At 36.5% G+C, this 17,684-nt stretch overlaps 1 protein-coding gene across 1 annotated transcript; it reads right to left on the reverse strand.

The window, feature by feature from the left end:
• Positions 1-716: 716 nt before the first annotated feature.
• Positions 717-8,358, reverse strand: LOC117410873 (delta-like protein D). Its single transcript, XM_034017779.3, has 11 exons — positions 7,750-8,358; positions 7,272-7,571; positions 6,765-6,825; positions 6,331-6,588; positions 5,532-5,592; positions 5,092-5,222; positions 4,819-4,988; positions 4,491-4,707; positions 3,605-4,388; positions 3,354-3,468; positions 717-3,250 (listed from the first exon to the last, which is right to left on the reverse strand). The coding sequence occupies exons 1-11, from the start codon at positions 7,801-7,803 to the stop codon at positions 3,245-3,247; spliced, it is 2,157 nt and encodes a 718-aa protein (XP_033873670.1). The 5' UTR covers positions 7,804-8,358; the 3' UTR covers positions 717-3,244.
• Positions 8,359-17,684: the final 9,326 nt, after the last annotated feature.

A 17,684-nucleotide genomic window follows, 5' to 3' on the forward strand; every position in this document is an offset into this window, starting at 1 on the left:
TTACTATTGAGATACATTATGCTACTATGTTGTTTTTGATAGCACTGTACTGTTAAATGTTTTATTCCTCTCAGACAGTTTGCCTTTGAATTTGCACTAGTTTCAAAACAGGACCCTAAACTTAAAGAGGATGGAGTAGATTTTCAAAGCCTTTTACACCAAAAAGACAATAGTAGAAAAACACCTGTTAAATTTGCAAAACGAGGCCAAAGGTTTTTCTGTTTGTATTTTTTTTTTTTTTTACACTTGTTCCTTTTATATTTATGTTTTTTTAGAAAAATTGTATCAACTCAAATTAAATCCGGGTTTAAAAACGGTATTAAGAAACTAAACTGTAGTGACAGGACAGAATCAGCCTATCAAACTGTAGTGACAGGACAGAATCAGCCTATCAAACTGTAATGACAGGACAGAATCAGCCTATCAAAGCCAAGTAAAAAAAAGTTGCAAGTACATGTGACAGTTACCCCTACAAATCAAGTCAAATTTTCATCACACGCACACTGGTTTTACTGTATCATTAAAAATGCTCAGTGTACATTAGGCCTCTCTTTTCAGGCATGGTTTTAGTCTGCACAGCTCAATGCTGGGCCTATAAAATACTAAACACTTGTTGTTTTATTTTTACATTTTACATTTGGTTTGCGGTCCAGTATACCATGTATACAACCGTATAGCTGGCATTTTCTGCTCACACCAAGAATGTGATCAGATTGCTAGGGCAAAGCCTAAAGCCTATTGAATAATATTATATATTGATTTTGCAAATAAATTAACTAAAGGGGAACTATAGTGTCCCCCAGAACCGTGTTGTTTTTCTAACAGTAAAATGCATTTTTTTCTGACTTGTCCTTGTTCCAGATACAAAAAACAACATGTAAATAGAAACATCAACATTTTAGACATAAGTTTAGATTCATTATTTATTAGTGTTCTCATTTTATTGGGTTTTTAGGATAAACGTGTATGGCCAAATTAAAGACATTTTATGTTAACATGTCTTTGTGTAGACTGTTTTTAAGGGCTATGTATGACAATGAGTGTCTTTTTAAAATCGGGGGATTTTATCCTTATATTTTTGGCAAATTACACCATCAAATGGAAATTAATTGTGTACAAAGAACAGTAGTTAATGGCAAATATTTATACTTTTTTGTGCATTTAATAAAATGTACCAAGAAATAATGGCAACATACTTTAACAGAACATGCACAAACTTGCACTAAACAGCTACAGTCAAATATTCTGTAAAGAAGAAAAAAGAAAACAATGCTGGTTGCCAAAATATTGACAAATATATCAGCTTGTTAAACTGTGGCTCCCATTGTGTGCTGTTTATGGTCTGGAAAATCAGTTTTGGAGGTTACTGGTTACAATTTCCAAACACTATTACTGCACCAAATAGATATATAAAGATAAATACAAATATAAACAGATAACCAGACAAATGCAACAATGGGAGAAGTATGAAAAATAATTGTCAAACTGTACTCACTGGCATAGTGTGCATTAATAAAATATAATAAACAACACAATTCAACCTATAAACATGTTTCATTTCAATATACTGACTTTGTAAATGGTAAACAAGTAATGTAATAGAATTTAAATTGAAAAATGTTAAAATGCAGAAATAAAATGCAGAAATAAAATACCAGACAATAGACAACCCCTATTGTAAAATTGAATTATCGAAAGAAGGGTGTCCAAAGGGCCAAAATATTAGAATTCAGCCCTTAGATTTTAGCAAATATATTTTTATATAAATATACATGTGTTTGCTCCAGTTTGATAAGCTAAACTATAATTGTATAATCGTACAGGATTGAGTAACGGCAGCCCATGTGTTTGTAGCATTAAATTACACAGGAAACACAATAAGTACAGGATTCATAGCTTTACTACAGGAGAGTCATACAGAACATATTTACACAGTCAAATATATAGTATATTATAGGGTACCAGCTCAGTATGGGCTTTACACGGCTGGAACCCCAGATTTAAAAACTCTTTAGCCATACTCATCCATTTACAAAATGCCACTTAACCTTTAATTATTTTTTCTGGAGCTCTTTTCAAAAGCACTTGGATTGTGAGGATTCCTTAGAATAGCCTTAGATCAGTCCAATATCCACCATACAGCAGCTGTAAGCACATGTGGAAAGGCCTGGGCATTAACAGCTCTGAAGCTAGCAGGCAACCAGTTGCTAATTATTCACGTTATGTTTCAAGGGCCATAACACAGATATCACTGATCTTAGACTGACACCTTCTAATGCTATATATGCCGATATTAAACGTTTTCTGCTAAAGAAGCTAAAATATTTTGTATCCCTTTTACACTCTTGAAGTTAAATATTGTCATAAGTTCCAGCTTGATAACTTATGTTATCAAACCCTAATTGTAATTTCTGGTGGTTCAGCAAAGCAGCCTGTATACTGTAGATACAGTAGATTTTGAATCCTCCTTGATGTTGTATCTGTAAGTAGTTGGGGACTCTTTTTGTTCCCCACTTTAAAGCAGCGCTGGTAATGGTTAACCTGTATTCTTTAAAGATTATACCATATTATTTATTTTCGAAACATATTTAACAAAAAAAGGATTTCCTTCATTAACAAAACAACTCAAATAACATTTAGCAAAATAATTCATAAATACATTTATGTACAAAAAATAAAATTACATAGACCCGAAGTGCCTTTGTACATATTTACAAAAAATAAATTATAAAAAAGTAAATGATCACAAAATAGATAGATAGCGTCAAAAAAACAAAACAAAAAATAATTACATCTTCAAAAAAATAACACACAATTTTGACAGTATTTTAAAAAAACTTTTTGAAGGCAGTGTTTATTTGTGGCTCAGAACATTCTGAAATGTACACTGCAGGCAGTGCAGACTGCTTACACAGTAATCAAGTCTATTCATGTAAAATACAAAAAAGCAACTGTCCATAGTGCAATGAGGAAATGTCCTATCGGCAGTGCAACAGGCATCATTGAGCACAGTCACGGAGCACAGACCTGGGAAATAGGAATCCTTGAGAGAGCAAGCCATCGGGGCCAAACGTCTATCACTTTTTGCAACCACTGTGCTAACTTCAGTACAGATCCAGCTCATTCTGTATATTTTTAGTCTCACAGCAGCAGTCACTGAAGGAATCCTTTCCTCCATTTGAGCAGCATTCATCGAAGTAATGCCTCCTTCAAACAAATGACCAACAGCTTTCCTATGGCACTTTCACACCTAGAGAGAAAAACAAATACATTTAGTTAAAAGGGCTCTTGCACTCATATACTTTACTGCTTGACACAAATTGGAGGAATAAGCAGACTAAAGTTATACTAACCTCAGTTGCAATTATACATTCATCTTTTTCTTCAGATATGACATACACAGACTGGTACTTTTTGTCTTTCGACAGGGAGTACACTGATTCTGGCCGTTTTCTTTCTGAAGACTCACTGTTAAGGAAAAAAAAAGAAGAAAATATAAATTGAATTTGATAGATTTAAAATTCCTAGAGCACACTGAACACCTCTATTTCTGCAAAAATAAACTGTACAATCTCTGTTATTTTAAAAAGTATTTGATATTTACCTCTTTAAATGTACTGCATTTTTCTCCTCCAGTTCAGAATCAGAAGCATCACACTTTGAATCACTTTTATTACGCTCTTCTTTGACAAAATCTTCATGCTTTAACTCATGCACAAGATTGTAATCCACGGATGGGTATCTAACTTTGTAACCATTTTTCTCCCCATTGTTATCACAGTGAAAGTCTACTTTCTTGTTGGTGTTCTTAATCTGGGTAGCCCCAATAACACTGACTGAAATGTCCTTTTCTCGCTGAAAGTCGGTCAAGTTGTTCATGGTTTCCATTTCGCCCTTGCAGTTATCCGGCTGGTGTCGTCTCTTTTGCATCTTAGCCCTGAGCAACACCACAAAGACAGCACATCCCAGTAACAGCATAAGAACCATAATAATCCCAGCACAAACTGCAGTCCAAGGAAACTGTCCATCATTGCCTTCCGTGTACCTCTGAGTTTGGTCCTCAACAGGCTGCTCAGGCAGTAGGAACTGGCAGTTAAGTCCACCATACCCTTGGATGCAAGCACAGACATATCGGTTGTTTCTCTCATGGCAGGTAGCCCCATTGTGGCAAGGGTTGTGCTCACATTTGCTGACAGGTGAACTACAGTTCTTGCCAATATATCCTAGAGGACAGGTGCAGGTATAGTCATTAACACCATCCTGGCAGGTTCCACCATTCAAACACGGGAAGGCAGCACATTCATCAATGTTGTCATTGCAGTGCATTCCTGTGAAACCATCTGGGCACTGGCAAATATACTTGTTTCCGAGGTCCATACACTCAGCATCTATAAAAGACAAAAGTAATGTGTATGAGTTTTTTTGTTCTGTTTTATAACTTTAACTAATTTAATTATTTTTTTTTAAATTTGTGTTAGTTCAACTCTTACCATTTGCACATGGATTGGAGCTGCAGTGGTCAATTTCCTTTTCACAGTTGAAGCCAGAGTAGCCCACTGGACAGCGACAGACATATCCACCTTCAGGGTTATCGGAACACCGTCCACCATTGAAGCAGGGCCCGTCAGCACAGGTCATTGCACTCAGTTCGCAGTTTTTGCCATAGAAACCAGGTGGGCAGGTGCAGGTGAAGCTGTTTTCCAGATCCTGTTTTAAAAAAAGTTATCTTGTTAAAATATGAAATTCTTAAGCCACACAGAGCAAACAATAAGAGAACATCACATTCATGTTTATATATGTTTAAAAGAAAAAACTTACAGTGCAGCTTCCTCCGTTCCTGCAAGGGTTATCATCACATTCATTGACCTCAATCTCACAGCTGGCACCAGTGTATCCAGGACTACAAGAACAGGTGTAACTTCCCTGGCCAGTGTTGGTGCAAGTGGCTCCATTCATGCAGGGCTTGTGATGTGTGCAGTAGTTAAGATCTTCAAGAGAAGAAAAACAGTTTTGATTATATTTAGTTTTAATGATGATACAAAGATAGTTAATTTATAATGCGACATTGAATTAGATATATTAAGAGCACACCTTGGTTACAGAAGAGACCACCCCAGCCCTCTTGACAGTTGCACTGCCATGGTTGATGGCAGGTACCATGCAGACAGCCTGGGTAACGAATGCACTCATCACAGTAACGACCTTGCCATCCTACTCGGCATCTAGCAAGAAAACAAAAATCAGTGGTCAGACTTCACATAGTTGGAAAGTTTACTCAGCCATTCCAAACAAATCACGACCAAGTAAAAAGAATACAATTTCTTAAAAAGTCATACACAATGTCTGGTAAATTCAGCTCAAATGCAGAATTGGCTTTTAGTTGCTCTAGACACATTTATAATGTTTACTGTAAAAAAAAAACAAAAAAAAAAAAAACTGCATTCTACTACAGCACTGGTGTTTATAATGTTACTCTAATCAGTTCAGTTACTGGGCAGAACCTACAAAACTATTTAGCCTTAAATACTTACTTGCATTCACCAGGCTTGTCACAGATTCCATGTTGTTCATCACATCCTGGGAGACAGATAGCTGCAAATAAAAAACACTCACATAAGCATCTTGGAAACTAAATCACTGACATATGTTCGTTCTTGTTTACATTTTCTTTGAACTAGCCCTATCAGTAAATCTAGGATAATTTATTATAAAAGGGCCAGGCCTTATCACTAGCATGAGCTTTCTGGTTAACACAGTTGCACGCAGACAAAAGCGGGACACACAAAGACTCCTTTTCTCTTTCCTGCGGGTCAGAAGTCCCTTTTTTCATTCTGTGCACACAGCTCCACCTCTTAATATCAGTGCAGATAAGAGTGGACAGCTGGTGTGCAGGGTGCCAGTGCAGGACAGCTGCTCTATTGTCTACTCTCACACAGCAGCTGCCCACTTGCAACAATACCCCACACTCCTCAACCAATCAGCAAAAGGCATGCTCCTAAGAACCAATCAGCCATTATCTCCAATCTATGGCACATGCAGGCACATGATTGTTCTGTAAACTTTTCTTATTTAAATAAATCACCTAAGATAACAGAAGTTGCCAAGATTAATGTGCTTGTTTATAACTACAACAATAATAAAAAGCTTGCATGATTTAAATACAACTCGTTTATAATTATATATATATATATATATATATATATATATATATATATATATATATATATATATATATATATATATATATATATATATATATGTTAAAACGTTTAGGTAATATAGACCTGTGGATATTATGATGGTGTTAACTTGGTGATCCTAATAACGTACCTTCAGTACAGTATTGTCCTTTCCAACCAGAGTTGCAGACCTTCTCACCACGTTCTCCACAGGTGAAGTGACCAAAGGCATCGTCCCGGGGGCGACAAAAAACAGAACAACCTTCGCCATAGTAATGTTCATCACAGACGAAACGATAGGAGTATTTCAGATCAGTCGTGCCGCCGACGTGAATGTCCTGGGACCACTCTTCTCCTACAGTGAGGTGTCTCTGAGTAGCCAAGCGACTGATCAGGCGATCGGGGTTTTCTACAAAAAAATAAAAATAAATAATAAATAAAATTTAAAAAAAACACAAAACATTATTATATAAACATTCAAAAATAAATTTAGAATTAGGCTAGGTAATCGTCATTTTATCTCAGAGAGAGAGAGAGAGAGAGAGAGAGAGAGAGAGAGAGAGAGAGAGAGCTTACAACTCATACCTGTTGAAAGATCGTCCGGAGAATCTGTGTGCAGAGCTTCAATGATGAGAGAAAATGTTCCCTAAAAAAATAAGAAAGAGAAACAAAATAAATATAGAGAACTAACAAGCAATTCAAATACCATCTAAAGATTTTTTTTATTATAGTGTTTTTACAATCTAAAGGCAGGATATTGATTCGTGAGAGGCTGTTGTCATTAATCTTCACGCTTAATTCCCCTAGTTTCACACTTGTGGATCGCTGTAAAATGAAGTGTTTCGGAATTTGACGCAGGGCTGGCAATTACCAGCACAGTGGATGTGAAGTTCCCACACCAATAATATTATTTGTTAAAACATTTAAATTACAATCAGGCTTGATGTCAGTGCTATTTCTTTGATATACAAATTAATTAATCGAATATATTTAAGACAACAACATGTATATTCCTTGTATCTGCAAAAAAAGCTTAGCTATGGATTACTGTAGTTACAATATTCTTTTAAATGTTACAAATGCTGTACTTACAGGCCACGTGAACCCGAAAGCGAATCTGGTGGGATTGGTGAAGGTTATGTCTGAAGTTGACTCGGGGACTTGGAAGGAGTTGGAGCCCAGCACAGGAGTCACGGCACTGCCGTATGTACAAGGGGGCTCTGGAGAAACAGTTGTCTGGTAATGCTTCAAGCAGATTCGGAAGAATGTTTTACATTCACACTGCAGCAGTCCAGTATTAGATCCAGCTTTACAGCAGTTCCTGTTTCCCATCACACCTTTCTTGTTCAGAAATTCTTGCAACTTCAGCTCAAAAACTCCAGAGCAAAAACCCTGTTAAAATGAAAGGCAAAAACATTTGAAAAACGTATTTATTTGGAGGCTCACTGACCATAAAGCAAAAGGTTATGGTGACACCATTTGAGACCCTAATCATTATTTTAAAAAACGTTTTCTGAATTTAACAACAACATATCTACTTTTGTAATATTCTTTAAAAACGTGTTCTTACCTGGCATATCAAGGCACAGAGGATGGATAATATAATAGGGGACTGACGTCCCATTTTTGTATTTATTTTGCAACCTCTAATAATAATAAGTTAAAGTCACAGAGGGCTTGGGCAGTGCTGTTACTCCCAGCTCAACTGAATATAGATTGTGTTTTCTCTTTCAGTACAGTATACACTAGTCCCTTATTTGTAAGATACGCCCTTTCTTGAATGACTGGTAGCTTTTGTGAATGGCAAGAGGAGGATGGCCGTTTTGGGATAGAACTTGGCTTTTGGAACAGCTTCTTTAACTTTACTTTTTCTTCTCAACCACGTTATTTCTGTTTGCAAAACAGAAGAAAATAATAATAATAATAATAATAATAATAATAATAATTCCCAACAGCGAGAATAAGCGAGGTTCCCGAATGAAAGACGATCTCGAAGTCCCTTGCCAAGGTGATAATTCCAATCTTGAAATTAAATGTTGCAGTTCAACAGAGCAGAGCAGAAGAAATGTGAATTTTGTATTTATTTTTCCTCTGGTTGTTGTAAGAAAAGACTGATCCAGAATGAGTTTTCTCTTGTTATTTCCTCCAGCGTGCAGTTGTGTGTGGGTGTGTGGGTGTGCGTGTGTGTGTCTGGTGTTCCTGGTAGCCAGTCCCCGTTTATATACAGCCTGTCGTCTGCATTGGTAATGAGATGCAGATGAGCTGCCCCCGGGGTCTGTCACAAAGGGGACACTTTTCAAAACCCTCCTCTCAAAAGATCGCCAAATCGTCACTGAGCTGTAAAATGTGCAACCCTCATTTATATTCCTGAAAATTTTTAACCATAAGAATCCTTTGCACCTTTCTCGCAAATCTTTGGATTCTCTTTACAGTGAATTCGTTTTTTAATTATTTATTTCACATAAATATTTGTTATACAATTTGGCAAATTAAAACAAAATGCTTTTGTAAATACAGCTTAAAAATCTGCATATATATATATATATATATATATATATATATATATATATATATATATATATATATATATATATCAGGTTTAGAATGTTACATAAATAAAAACAGGGAAGCAAATAAGAACATTTTAATAGTCACAAAACAGTTAAATATTTTGTAACATTAAAATGCATCCAATAACATATTGGCAGTGTAGGTTGTTTTTCATTAAACATTCAATTTCTTGCCATGCCTGTTTACATCAAGTTCAATCTTAATAATAAAATAATAATCTAAGGGTATTTATGTCATTTTAGCAGGATAAAATCAAGGTCAACACACTTGCTGTTCACTGATCAAAAGTTCAGGGAATTATTTTTTGGAAAGTGTGTACAACTTTATCAAAGGTTTGAACACTTTGCCTTTGTGTCTGGGGGAGGGGACTTTTAAAAGTATGTAAAGGTTTTGTTAACTTTGTATAACTATAGATTTTTTCCAACACTTAAGCTGGGTAAAGAGTGGGTTGGTGTGTGTCGTTCGCGTGGCTGTCATTAAGCCACTTTGTTACTATGTGAAGGATGAATAAGTTGGTTCTTTGTACTCTCAGCTGTATGGTAATTTAGGCAACACCTGCTCGCTCTATAACTGAGAGAAAGAGCTCCCCTCGGCGCACGATGCAGCCTCTACAACAATGTACATATCTTACAAGAAAAAAAAGTATCATTCCAGCCAAAAAACTGCACCAACCGTCACCTCATTATTTCTACCAGCAGACACTGGAACATTTGTTTGTGATTTAAAAAAAAAAAAAAAAAGTATTAGAAACTCCCTTGGCACCCTATTATTAAAAGGTGCAATTGTATATGAGTTCCAGCACAGTTTGACACAATTTTACTTTTGAAAATAAATGTACTTTGGGGGAAAAAAATAATTTGATGCAAGGTGCAATTGTCTGTACTGACATCATTTAAATTCAAACATATGCAGTACGATTTTATTATGGACTGATCACACGTGTTAGTGCCCTGAACAGACATTAGCACATCTAAATGACATACATGTATTTGTTTATAGTTTATTGTCATTTAGTGGGCGTACTAAATTATGTATGATAGAATTACTTAGAGCACACAAGGCATATGCCAGTTTCGAATCAATAAGATACTAGATGTTGCTTTCCCTTTTTATGTTTACATTACTTTAAAAAGTTTGTGGGTAACAATGCTTAAATTACTTCACTGTTTCAAGTATTTTATACTGCTATAGTATTGTCCTTACATAATATTTAACATGTCTAAATGTAGGTGGTTCCACACACAAGGTCTTGGACAAAAAGGTGTCCCAACAACACCCCTCTCCCAGTTGGGCATTTATTAAATTGACGTGCAGATTTCTCGATTACTGCAGCAAAGCGTAACTGAAAGGCATCCTAAAATCCATCAGACTCCTGCCCAGTGCACTTATTCTTTTCAAGCTTAATTTATGCCACGCGATTCTGTATTGGTTAAATCAGGCAGAAAGCTCCTTTTTCTTCTTCTCTCCCTCTTTCACAGGCTGGGCTATGGGAGACTGTTTAACTTAAGTGTTTCTATAGGAGGCTGTTGTAGTTTAACTCCTGCCCACCAGTAGCTGGGATGAACAATGGAGGGACTCGAGGTCTAACTATTCATCCTTTCTTTGCTCTTTAATTTTCATTGATTTTGAATACAGGGGGAGCCCTTGGGGATTCCATCTGAAGGGCATGACACGCCTTTAGACGCAATCAGCCCCCTAGACAGCCATCTGCTCCTAACCAAATGGTGTTTTTTCACTTCCAACTGCATGTCTGTATACTACTTCACTTCCACATTACACACACTTCATCCAAATAGGACTAAAAGCATGTTAAAGAACCTGCAACGGCATGGCCATCACCATATGGTTAGGGAAGATAAGACTTTGGTTTTGATAATAAAATGCCTCTACCAATTGGTAGGTAAACATAGAACAGTCAAAACTTCTGGAAAAATAGAATTGACCTTTGTTTCCTGAAACAAATTTTTATATTGACCTACAACAGATATTCTGCACGTTCTGTTCAGTCTAAACATATTGATGATACAAGTACTATATAACACATGGCATGCAATTATGTCAAAGATATATTATTGATAACTGTAATCCATAGGCTAATAATAATAATAATAATAATAATAATAATAATAATAATAATAATAATAATATTCTTAGTTTTCATACAATTTGTTCATGTTTTAAAAGTATAGTCCTGGTAAACTGAAAATACCTAATAACCTTTGAACTCAGATACCCGGAAAGGGTCGGTCGCACGGCTCAGCTGGCACACAGAGAGGGCAGATGATGGATGAGCAGCCATGTATCTTTCCCTCTTTAAAAAATAGCGCAAATCATATGCTCCCATCTTGTCGCAAATCTAATTTTCATAACAAAGCTAGCATGTTTACCTGTGATCCTAGAACCGAGGGGGCATTCCTTTGTCTCCAGATCACGTTACTGCAGCCAGCTGCTCTTCAGGATATATGGACCAATCTAAAAGTGGCCCTATTCTTGTTGAATTTGTTGCTGGGGGTCATCTGGGTAAAGTTTTGGGATGGTTGGTGTGCACTACTTTGTGCTTGTGTGTGTAAGGGGGGTCTAGGGGAGGATGGGATCGATTTGGATTTTCTTAGAGGGCTGAGGCCAGTCGCGTGCCGATGTCTGCCAAGGAACATCTGCTGGTTCCCAAGGGCAATTTTAGCAAATGTGATTGTGCATAGGATTACACATACCCCCTTGGCTATAAGAAAAGAGAAAGAAGAAAATATTTTGCACGTCTTCAAAACAGCAGATTGCCATCGACATCAGGAATAAGTCCACTTTTAGATTGAGTGTAACTAGCTATAACTCAATGTTCTGCAATCTCAGAAAGCAAAGATTAAACTGCTAATCTGATAGGAATAGCAATGCGTGCACATTTTATTTACGTATAGTACAGGCCCTATTGCAATGCAAAATCCAGATGTTTGAATATTGCAATAGTTTATAAAAAGTACATTTTATTTATATTTTACAACTTTATTTTATTTTTAAACACGTATATATTTCTTATTTTATTAACATGTTTAATATATTAATTAAAAACATCTTACATTACAATAAACTACTGATTTGATAGGCAACTTTAGCATTATATATAATTTATAGTTCAAGTTGTGGTGTGAAAATTGCACCGTGGACATTGGCCTGATATTGTATATTGTGTTCAAAGGTTATTAGTATTGTATATCATTTGTTGATTGTTTATAGTCTTTTATTACACAAGGCCATTAATGGACTAATTTCTTAAGTATACATAATAAAGTAAAAAAAAAAAAAAAAAAAACAATATAAAAGTTGTACAGCAACGTTTTTATTAATTAATGTTACTGTAAAGTAATTGATAGATAGATAGATAGATAGATAGATAGATAGATAGATAGATAGATGTGTCTTGAAATAGCGGAACAAGTTTTAGGTTTTTTTTGCAATACCAAAATGCCAACAGTTAGCCAATGTGTACCTTCTTATGAGTCCATCCCCATTTCAGAGCAATACGATCTGGATTGCTGCAGAAGATAAGCATTGTGAATGGAGGGTTTAAACGAGGCGGTTCCTCTTTAGAAATGCTCTCCCACTTTCTATGAGCATCTGCCTGGGGAAGAACAGATGTAGGCACCTGCGGTGACAGGCTGCATATGTTCCATCCTATTCACACTCACTGAGACATGGCCACAATGGACAGGCTTTGTGTGCATACAGTCACTAAATATATTAATCTTTACTCCGGAGAGAAATGCACTGTTATTTTATTTCTTCCTATAGGAAAAACATCAGACTAACCCCTAAGTTGACTTCAAAAGTTTAAACTGTCCTGTAAAAGTGTAAAGATATCAACCTGTCATTGCTGAAACAATTGTTTAATTTTTTTTTTTAAACATCAAGGTGCCATATTTAAATTCAGATATGGAGATTCAGATATATATATACAGTTGTAGTCAAAAGTTTACATAACCCATTGGAAATTTATAATTTCTAGAAATTTCTCGAAAACAAAGAATTTTAGGAAAAATCTTTTGTAGCAAAAGGTTTGCTTTTGTGGATGAGGAACAAAGTCACAAGAATTAGATGTCTACAACTATTTATTTCAGCATTCCAAAAATGCTAATTCAAAAGTATTCATACCCTTTGATGTTAAGATAGTGTTGTCTACAAGGTGCTAGACATTTCAATATGATAATGCAGAACCTAATTCTAGAAAAGTCTAGAAAATGCTGGATTGTAGGTTAACATTCTTAGAGAGTATGAAAGGGTTAGGCATAGGATGACTGCTGGCATTACCAATAAGTCAATATGAGAAAATGTAAAGAGCTATCTGAAGACCTTAGGCAGAAAATTATTTATTGTTATTAAGTTGGAGAAAGACACAAGAAAATTTCCAAGCATTTGATATCTCAATTTCAACTATTGTTTCAACTATTGTACTGTCACAACGCTCCCTTGGTCTGGAAGAATGAAGGTTCTTTCACCAAGAACAAGTAGAAGAATTGTGAGGAAGGTTACTAACAATCCGAGTTAAAATACACTCAAAGTCAATTGGCTGCAAGTGGGACTGGAGTTTCCATTTCAACCATAGGTTGAGCATTGCATGGTGAAGGTCTCAATGATCACAGGCCAAGGAAAAAGCCAATCTTAGGAAAACGTCACAAGGACAATCTCTTAAAGTTTGCATGGAATGATGGAAATGAGTTCTGGTCTAAGGTTCTGTGGAGTGATGAAACAAAAATCGAGCTATTTGGCCACATTGATAGATGTTACGTTTGGAGAAAGTCTGGTGAGGCATACAAAGAAAAGAACACCATACCTACTGTCTAGCATGGAGGTGTAATATCCTTCTATGGGGCTGTTTTTTCCTCTAATGGCACAGGAAATTTAGTTCCAATACATGGTAAAATGGATTCCATAGCATACCAAAATATATTGGCCAATCATCTGAAACCATCCACTACAAAAGCGCAACTGGACGTTCCAACACAACAACGATCCAAAGCACACATCAAAATCTACTTCAAAATGGCTAAATAAGAATAAAATCAAGGTTCTGGAATGGCCTAGTCAAAGTCCCGCTCTGAATCCAATTGATAAACTTTAGTATGAGTTGAAGAAGGCTGGGCACAAGAGAAGTCCTCGGAATTTGAAAGAACTGTAACAATTTTGCGTTGAAGAATGGTCAAAAGAATCGTGCCAAAAGCTCATTGACAAATATCCTAATCGTTTAAAAAAGGTTATTATTGATAACAGTGCCTCAACTAGCTATTAATTTCATTTTTCTTGTCAGGGTATGAATACTTTTGAATTAACATTTTTAACAACTGCTGAAATAAATAACTGTAATAAATAATATATATATAATACATGATGCCCCTATCACGTCTGCCAGAAATTCAGGACATGTCATAATTTTTTTTTTTTTTAATAAATACTTTGTATTTTCGTTTTGTTTGGCAACGCTGGTAAATACATTTCCATCCTGTAACAAAACGAGGAGCCTGTACGTTTATTTGTTTATTTATTTTTGGAACGGGGTTTCCCCCTCAGCCCCTGTGTTATTTTGTATTTTTGTTTTATGATTTATTTATGTATATATATGACGGCGTAGCCGCGTTGTTTTTTTTTTTTTTTTGACAACGTAGCCAAATGTATTGTATTGTATTGTATTGTTTAGTAGCGTGGATGGGAAGCCACATCCACAGTAATTTAAAAAACCATGTGCAGAAGGTGGCCATCTCCCGAATTAAGTGATTAATTTGTTGCTAAATCGGGAGATGGTCACCTGCATATAAACCTGCAGCACTCTTGGTTTGTGGTGGGTGTTCAAGAGGAACGAGAGCGAGCGAGGAGTGAGAGAGAAAAGTAAAATTATACAGGAACAGTGACAGCAATTGCCCAGCCTGACCTGTATTGTTTTGTTTTGTGTTCGTGATTACTTTGTTTAACTGTTTTATTTTCGCTCTGTGAGCAAGTCTTTTTGTTAAAATATTTTATTTATTTTTGTTATTTAAAAATAAAACGGCGCAAGCGCCTTTGCACCTTATCTGCAGTGCTGGTTTTGTTCCTGCTTTCTGGTCTGACGTCACCATACGCACACATAAGACTTCTGCAGGACTAAAAAAATACATACATAAACAAAAAAACACTGTAGGAGGATGTTTGAATAATACTGTAATTCTAGTAATTGTTATTATTATTATTATTATTATTATTATTATTATTATTATTATTATTATTATTATTATTAGTGAAAGTTTCACGCTGTTTGCACACTGCACAAAATGGATCGTTTTGTAGTGTGCGAAAAAAAAGACTGACTTTCGAACATTGATCTCGCAGTGTTTTTTGCAATACCAAGCAAGCCCAAATTTCCCACCAGCTGCATCATCAGCACTGGTATACTGTATTGTAACACTCGATGGAAATAAACAGGTTTACACAGCCAGTATTCGTCCAAACTGTTTATTGTGAACACAGGTAAAAGAAATAAAATGAAAAGGACCTCTGTCAGCCGTGGATCATGGCAAAGAAATAATAATAATAAGATAACTGTCTATTCTCAATCTCTTACTTGCTCTCCGCTTCACAGCACTGTTTCAAAATGATTATGCCAGAGAATAAATTCTTGTGTGAGTATATATTTTTATTAAACATTTTCCTTCATATAAAGCTACAGATTTTTTTTTTTTTTTTTTCAAAATAGGCAGTGTTAATCACGGGTATGTCAAACTGCATAACAGAGCAAGTGTAGTAATAAAATAGGTCTCGTAGTTTATGACGTCACATAAACCCTAGATGGAATTATTTTCCTGTAACTCACGCCCTTCTATTATATATATATATATATATATATATATATATATATATATATATATATATATATATATAATTAGTAAAGGCTGTGTTATACAGTTTAAAAGGAAGCAGAGCAGAACAAGCAAGGGTTGTGTAATTGTGGGGAACACCGCCCGATTGTCCTGCCTGCGCAAGCCTTGGGGATTTTTCCTGTGTCTTGGGATAGCGATAGTAAGTGCTTTGCATTCCAGTCGTAGTTATTTTGTGAAAGTTTAGTATAGCACGTTTTACCTCTTGGTGAGGCAGCCTTTTATTTTGGTTTTGTTTCACAGTGGCGATTTGTTTGAATTACTGTGTTTACTGCCGACTATGCCGTTGCTAATAGGTGACCCGCAGGGTTAGCCTGGGTACCTGTGTGGCGCAGTCACAGTGAATAATACTGTTTGGTTACCAGCTGTAGGAGCAACGACATATAGACCAAGTGTGTTATTTATATGACCGGGACTGGTTAAAACACTGTTTGGTTACCAGCTGCAGGAGCAGCGATCTGCATATCGGTGGGAAGTGTTTATAATTCAAGAAACTGCAACACAAGACCGTGGTATTGGAACATTGTTTATTACTGTCTGAACGTGGCTCTTTTAAAACAGTCACTGCAGTGGGAGTACAAGAGTCACGTCATTCCTCTTAAGGGAATTCAGGATTCATCCGTGTTTATCCTGGGACCCGGCTGTAGTAGGAACACTTCTGCATATCTTGGATTTCCCTTGCTTGTGTTCCGGGCACACTCCTCCAGAGGGTGCCGCTGTTCTCTGTTTCTCTGTGTTCCAGGAGATAATCAACCGAGGGAGCTCAACCTCTACTTACCAGTGTTCCTGGCTAACTTCACCAAAGAAAGCCCGCCTCTGCTTACCTGTGTTCCTGGTCCAAAGGGAATCCCAACTTCTACTTGCCTGTGTTCCTGGCTCACTCCACCATAGGGAGCCCCACCTCTACTTACCTGTGTTCCTGGCTCACTCCACAAGAAGCAGCCCAACCTCTACTTACCTGTGTTCCTTTCTCACTCCACCAGAGGGAGCCCCACCTCTACTTACCTGTTTTCCTGGCTCACTCCACAAGAAGAAGTCCAACCTCTACTTATCTGTGTTCCTGGCTCACTCGAGCAGAGGGAGCCCAACCTCTACTCACCTGTGTTCCTGGCTCACCACCAGAGGGAGCCCCAACCTTTATTCACCTGTGTTCCTGGTGCGCTCCTCCCGAGGGAGCCCAATCTCAACTTACCTGTCTTGCAGAATCGGGACATTTTACAGGCAAAGCCTGTCACAGCTTGGTCGTTTCGCAGTAGCATAGAGAGGGGAGAAGAAGTGAGGTAGTTAGTGGCCCGTACAGGACGAATAAACGCTTTTGAGTAAGTGTAATGTTGTGTAAATATTGTAAATAAAAGTACTCACCTGAATAAGCAACGACTTCACTACAGTCTGTGGGGAAGAAAATACCAGTGTCCAGTAGCACCACACTACCACTCTTTCACTATATATATATATATATATATATATATATATATATATATATATATATATATATATATATATATACACACACAAGAATGCAACATCCACAGTAAAAAAAACAGCGACAAAATCAAGATTGAAAAAGGAGTTTGTCAAGGAGATACAATTTCCCCAAAGCTCTTCACTGCCACCCTAGAAGACATTTTCAAAACACTGGATTGGAAAAATAAGGGGCTGAAGATTAACTACGATTTGCTGATGACATCCTCATATTTACAACGTGCCCAGAAGAATTACAAACAAGAATACAAGAACTACACAAGGCTAACAGCAGAGCAGGTTTGAAAATGAACCTGTAGACTCAAGTCATGTTCAATAAATATACCACTCCACAGGCAGTTGAAGCCAATGGGATCAAGCTTGAAGAAGTCAATAAATACTTAGGACAGTTTGTTTTGGCAATGAAGAACCAAATGAGCGAAATCAACAGAAGAGCAAAAATTGGCTGTAGTGGCTTTGGAAGATTAATCATGGATCTGAAAGGGAAACTACCCTTATGCCTTAAGAGAAAATTATTTGACCAATGCGTGCTGCCAGTGCTAAATTACGGATGTGAAAC

This window comes from Acipenser ruthenus, chromosome 6, assembly GCF_902713425.1.
Source record: "Acipenser ruthenus chromosome 6, fAciRut3.2 maternal haplotype, whole genome shotgun sequence".
Lineage (NCBI taxonomy): Eukaryota > Metazoa > Chordata > Actinopteri > Acipenseriformes > Acipenseridae > Acipenser > Acipenser ruthenus.

Coding starts and splice junctions, on each gene's coding strand:
- LOC117410873 (XM_034017779.3), bottom strand. CDS start 7,803: ATGGGACGTCAGTCCCCTATTATATTATCCATCCTCTGTGCCTTGATA. Junction 5,593..6,330: donor AGGACAATACTGTACTGAAG/GTACGTTATTAG, acceptor TTTTATTTGCAG/CTATCTGTCTCCCAGGATGT. Junction 3,469..3,604: donor AATGCAGTACATTTAAAGAG/GTAAATATCAAA, acceptor TTTCCTTAACAG/TGAGTCTTCAGAAAGAAAAC.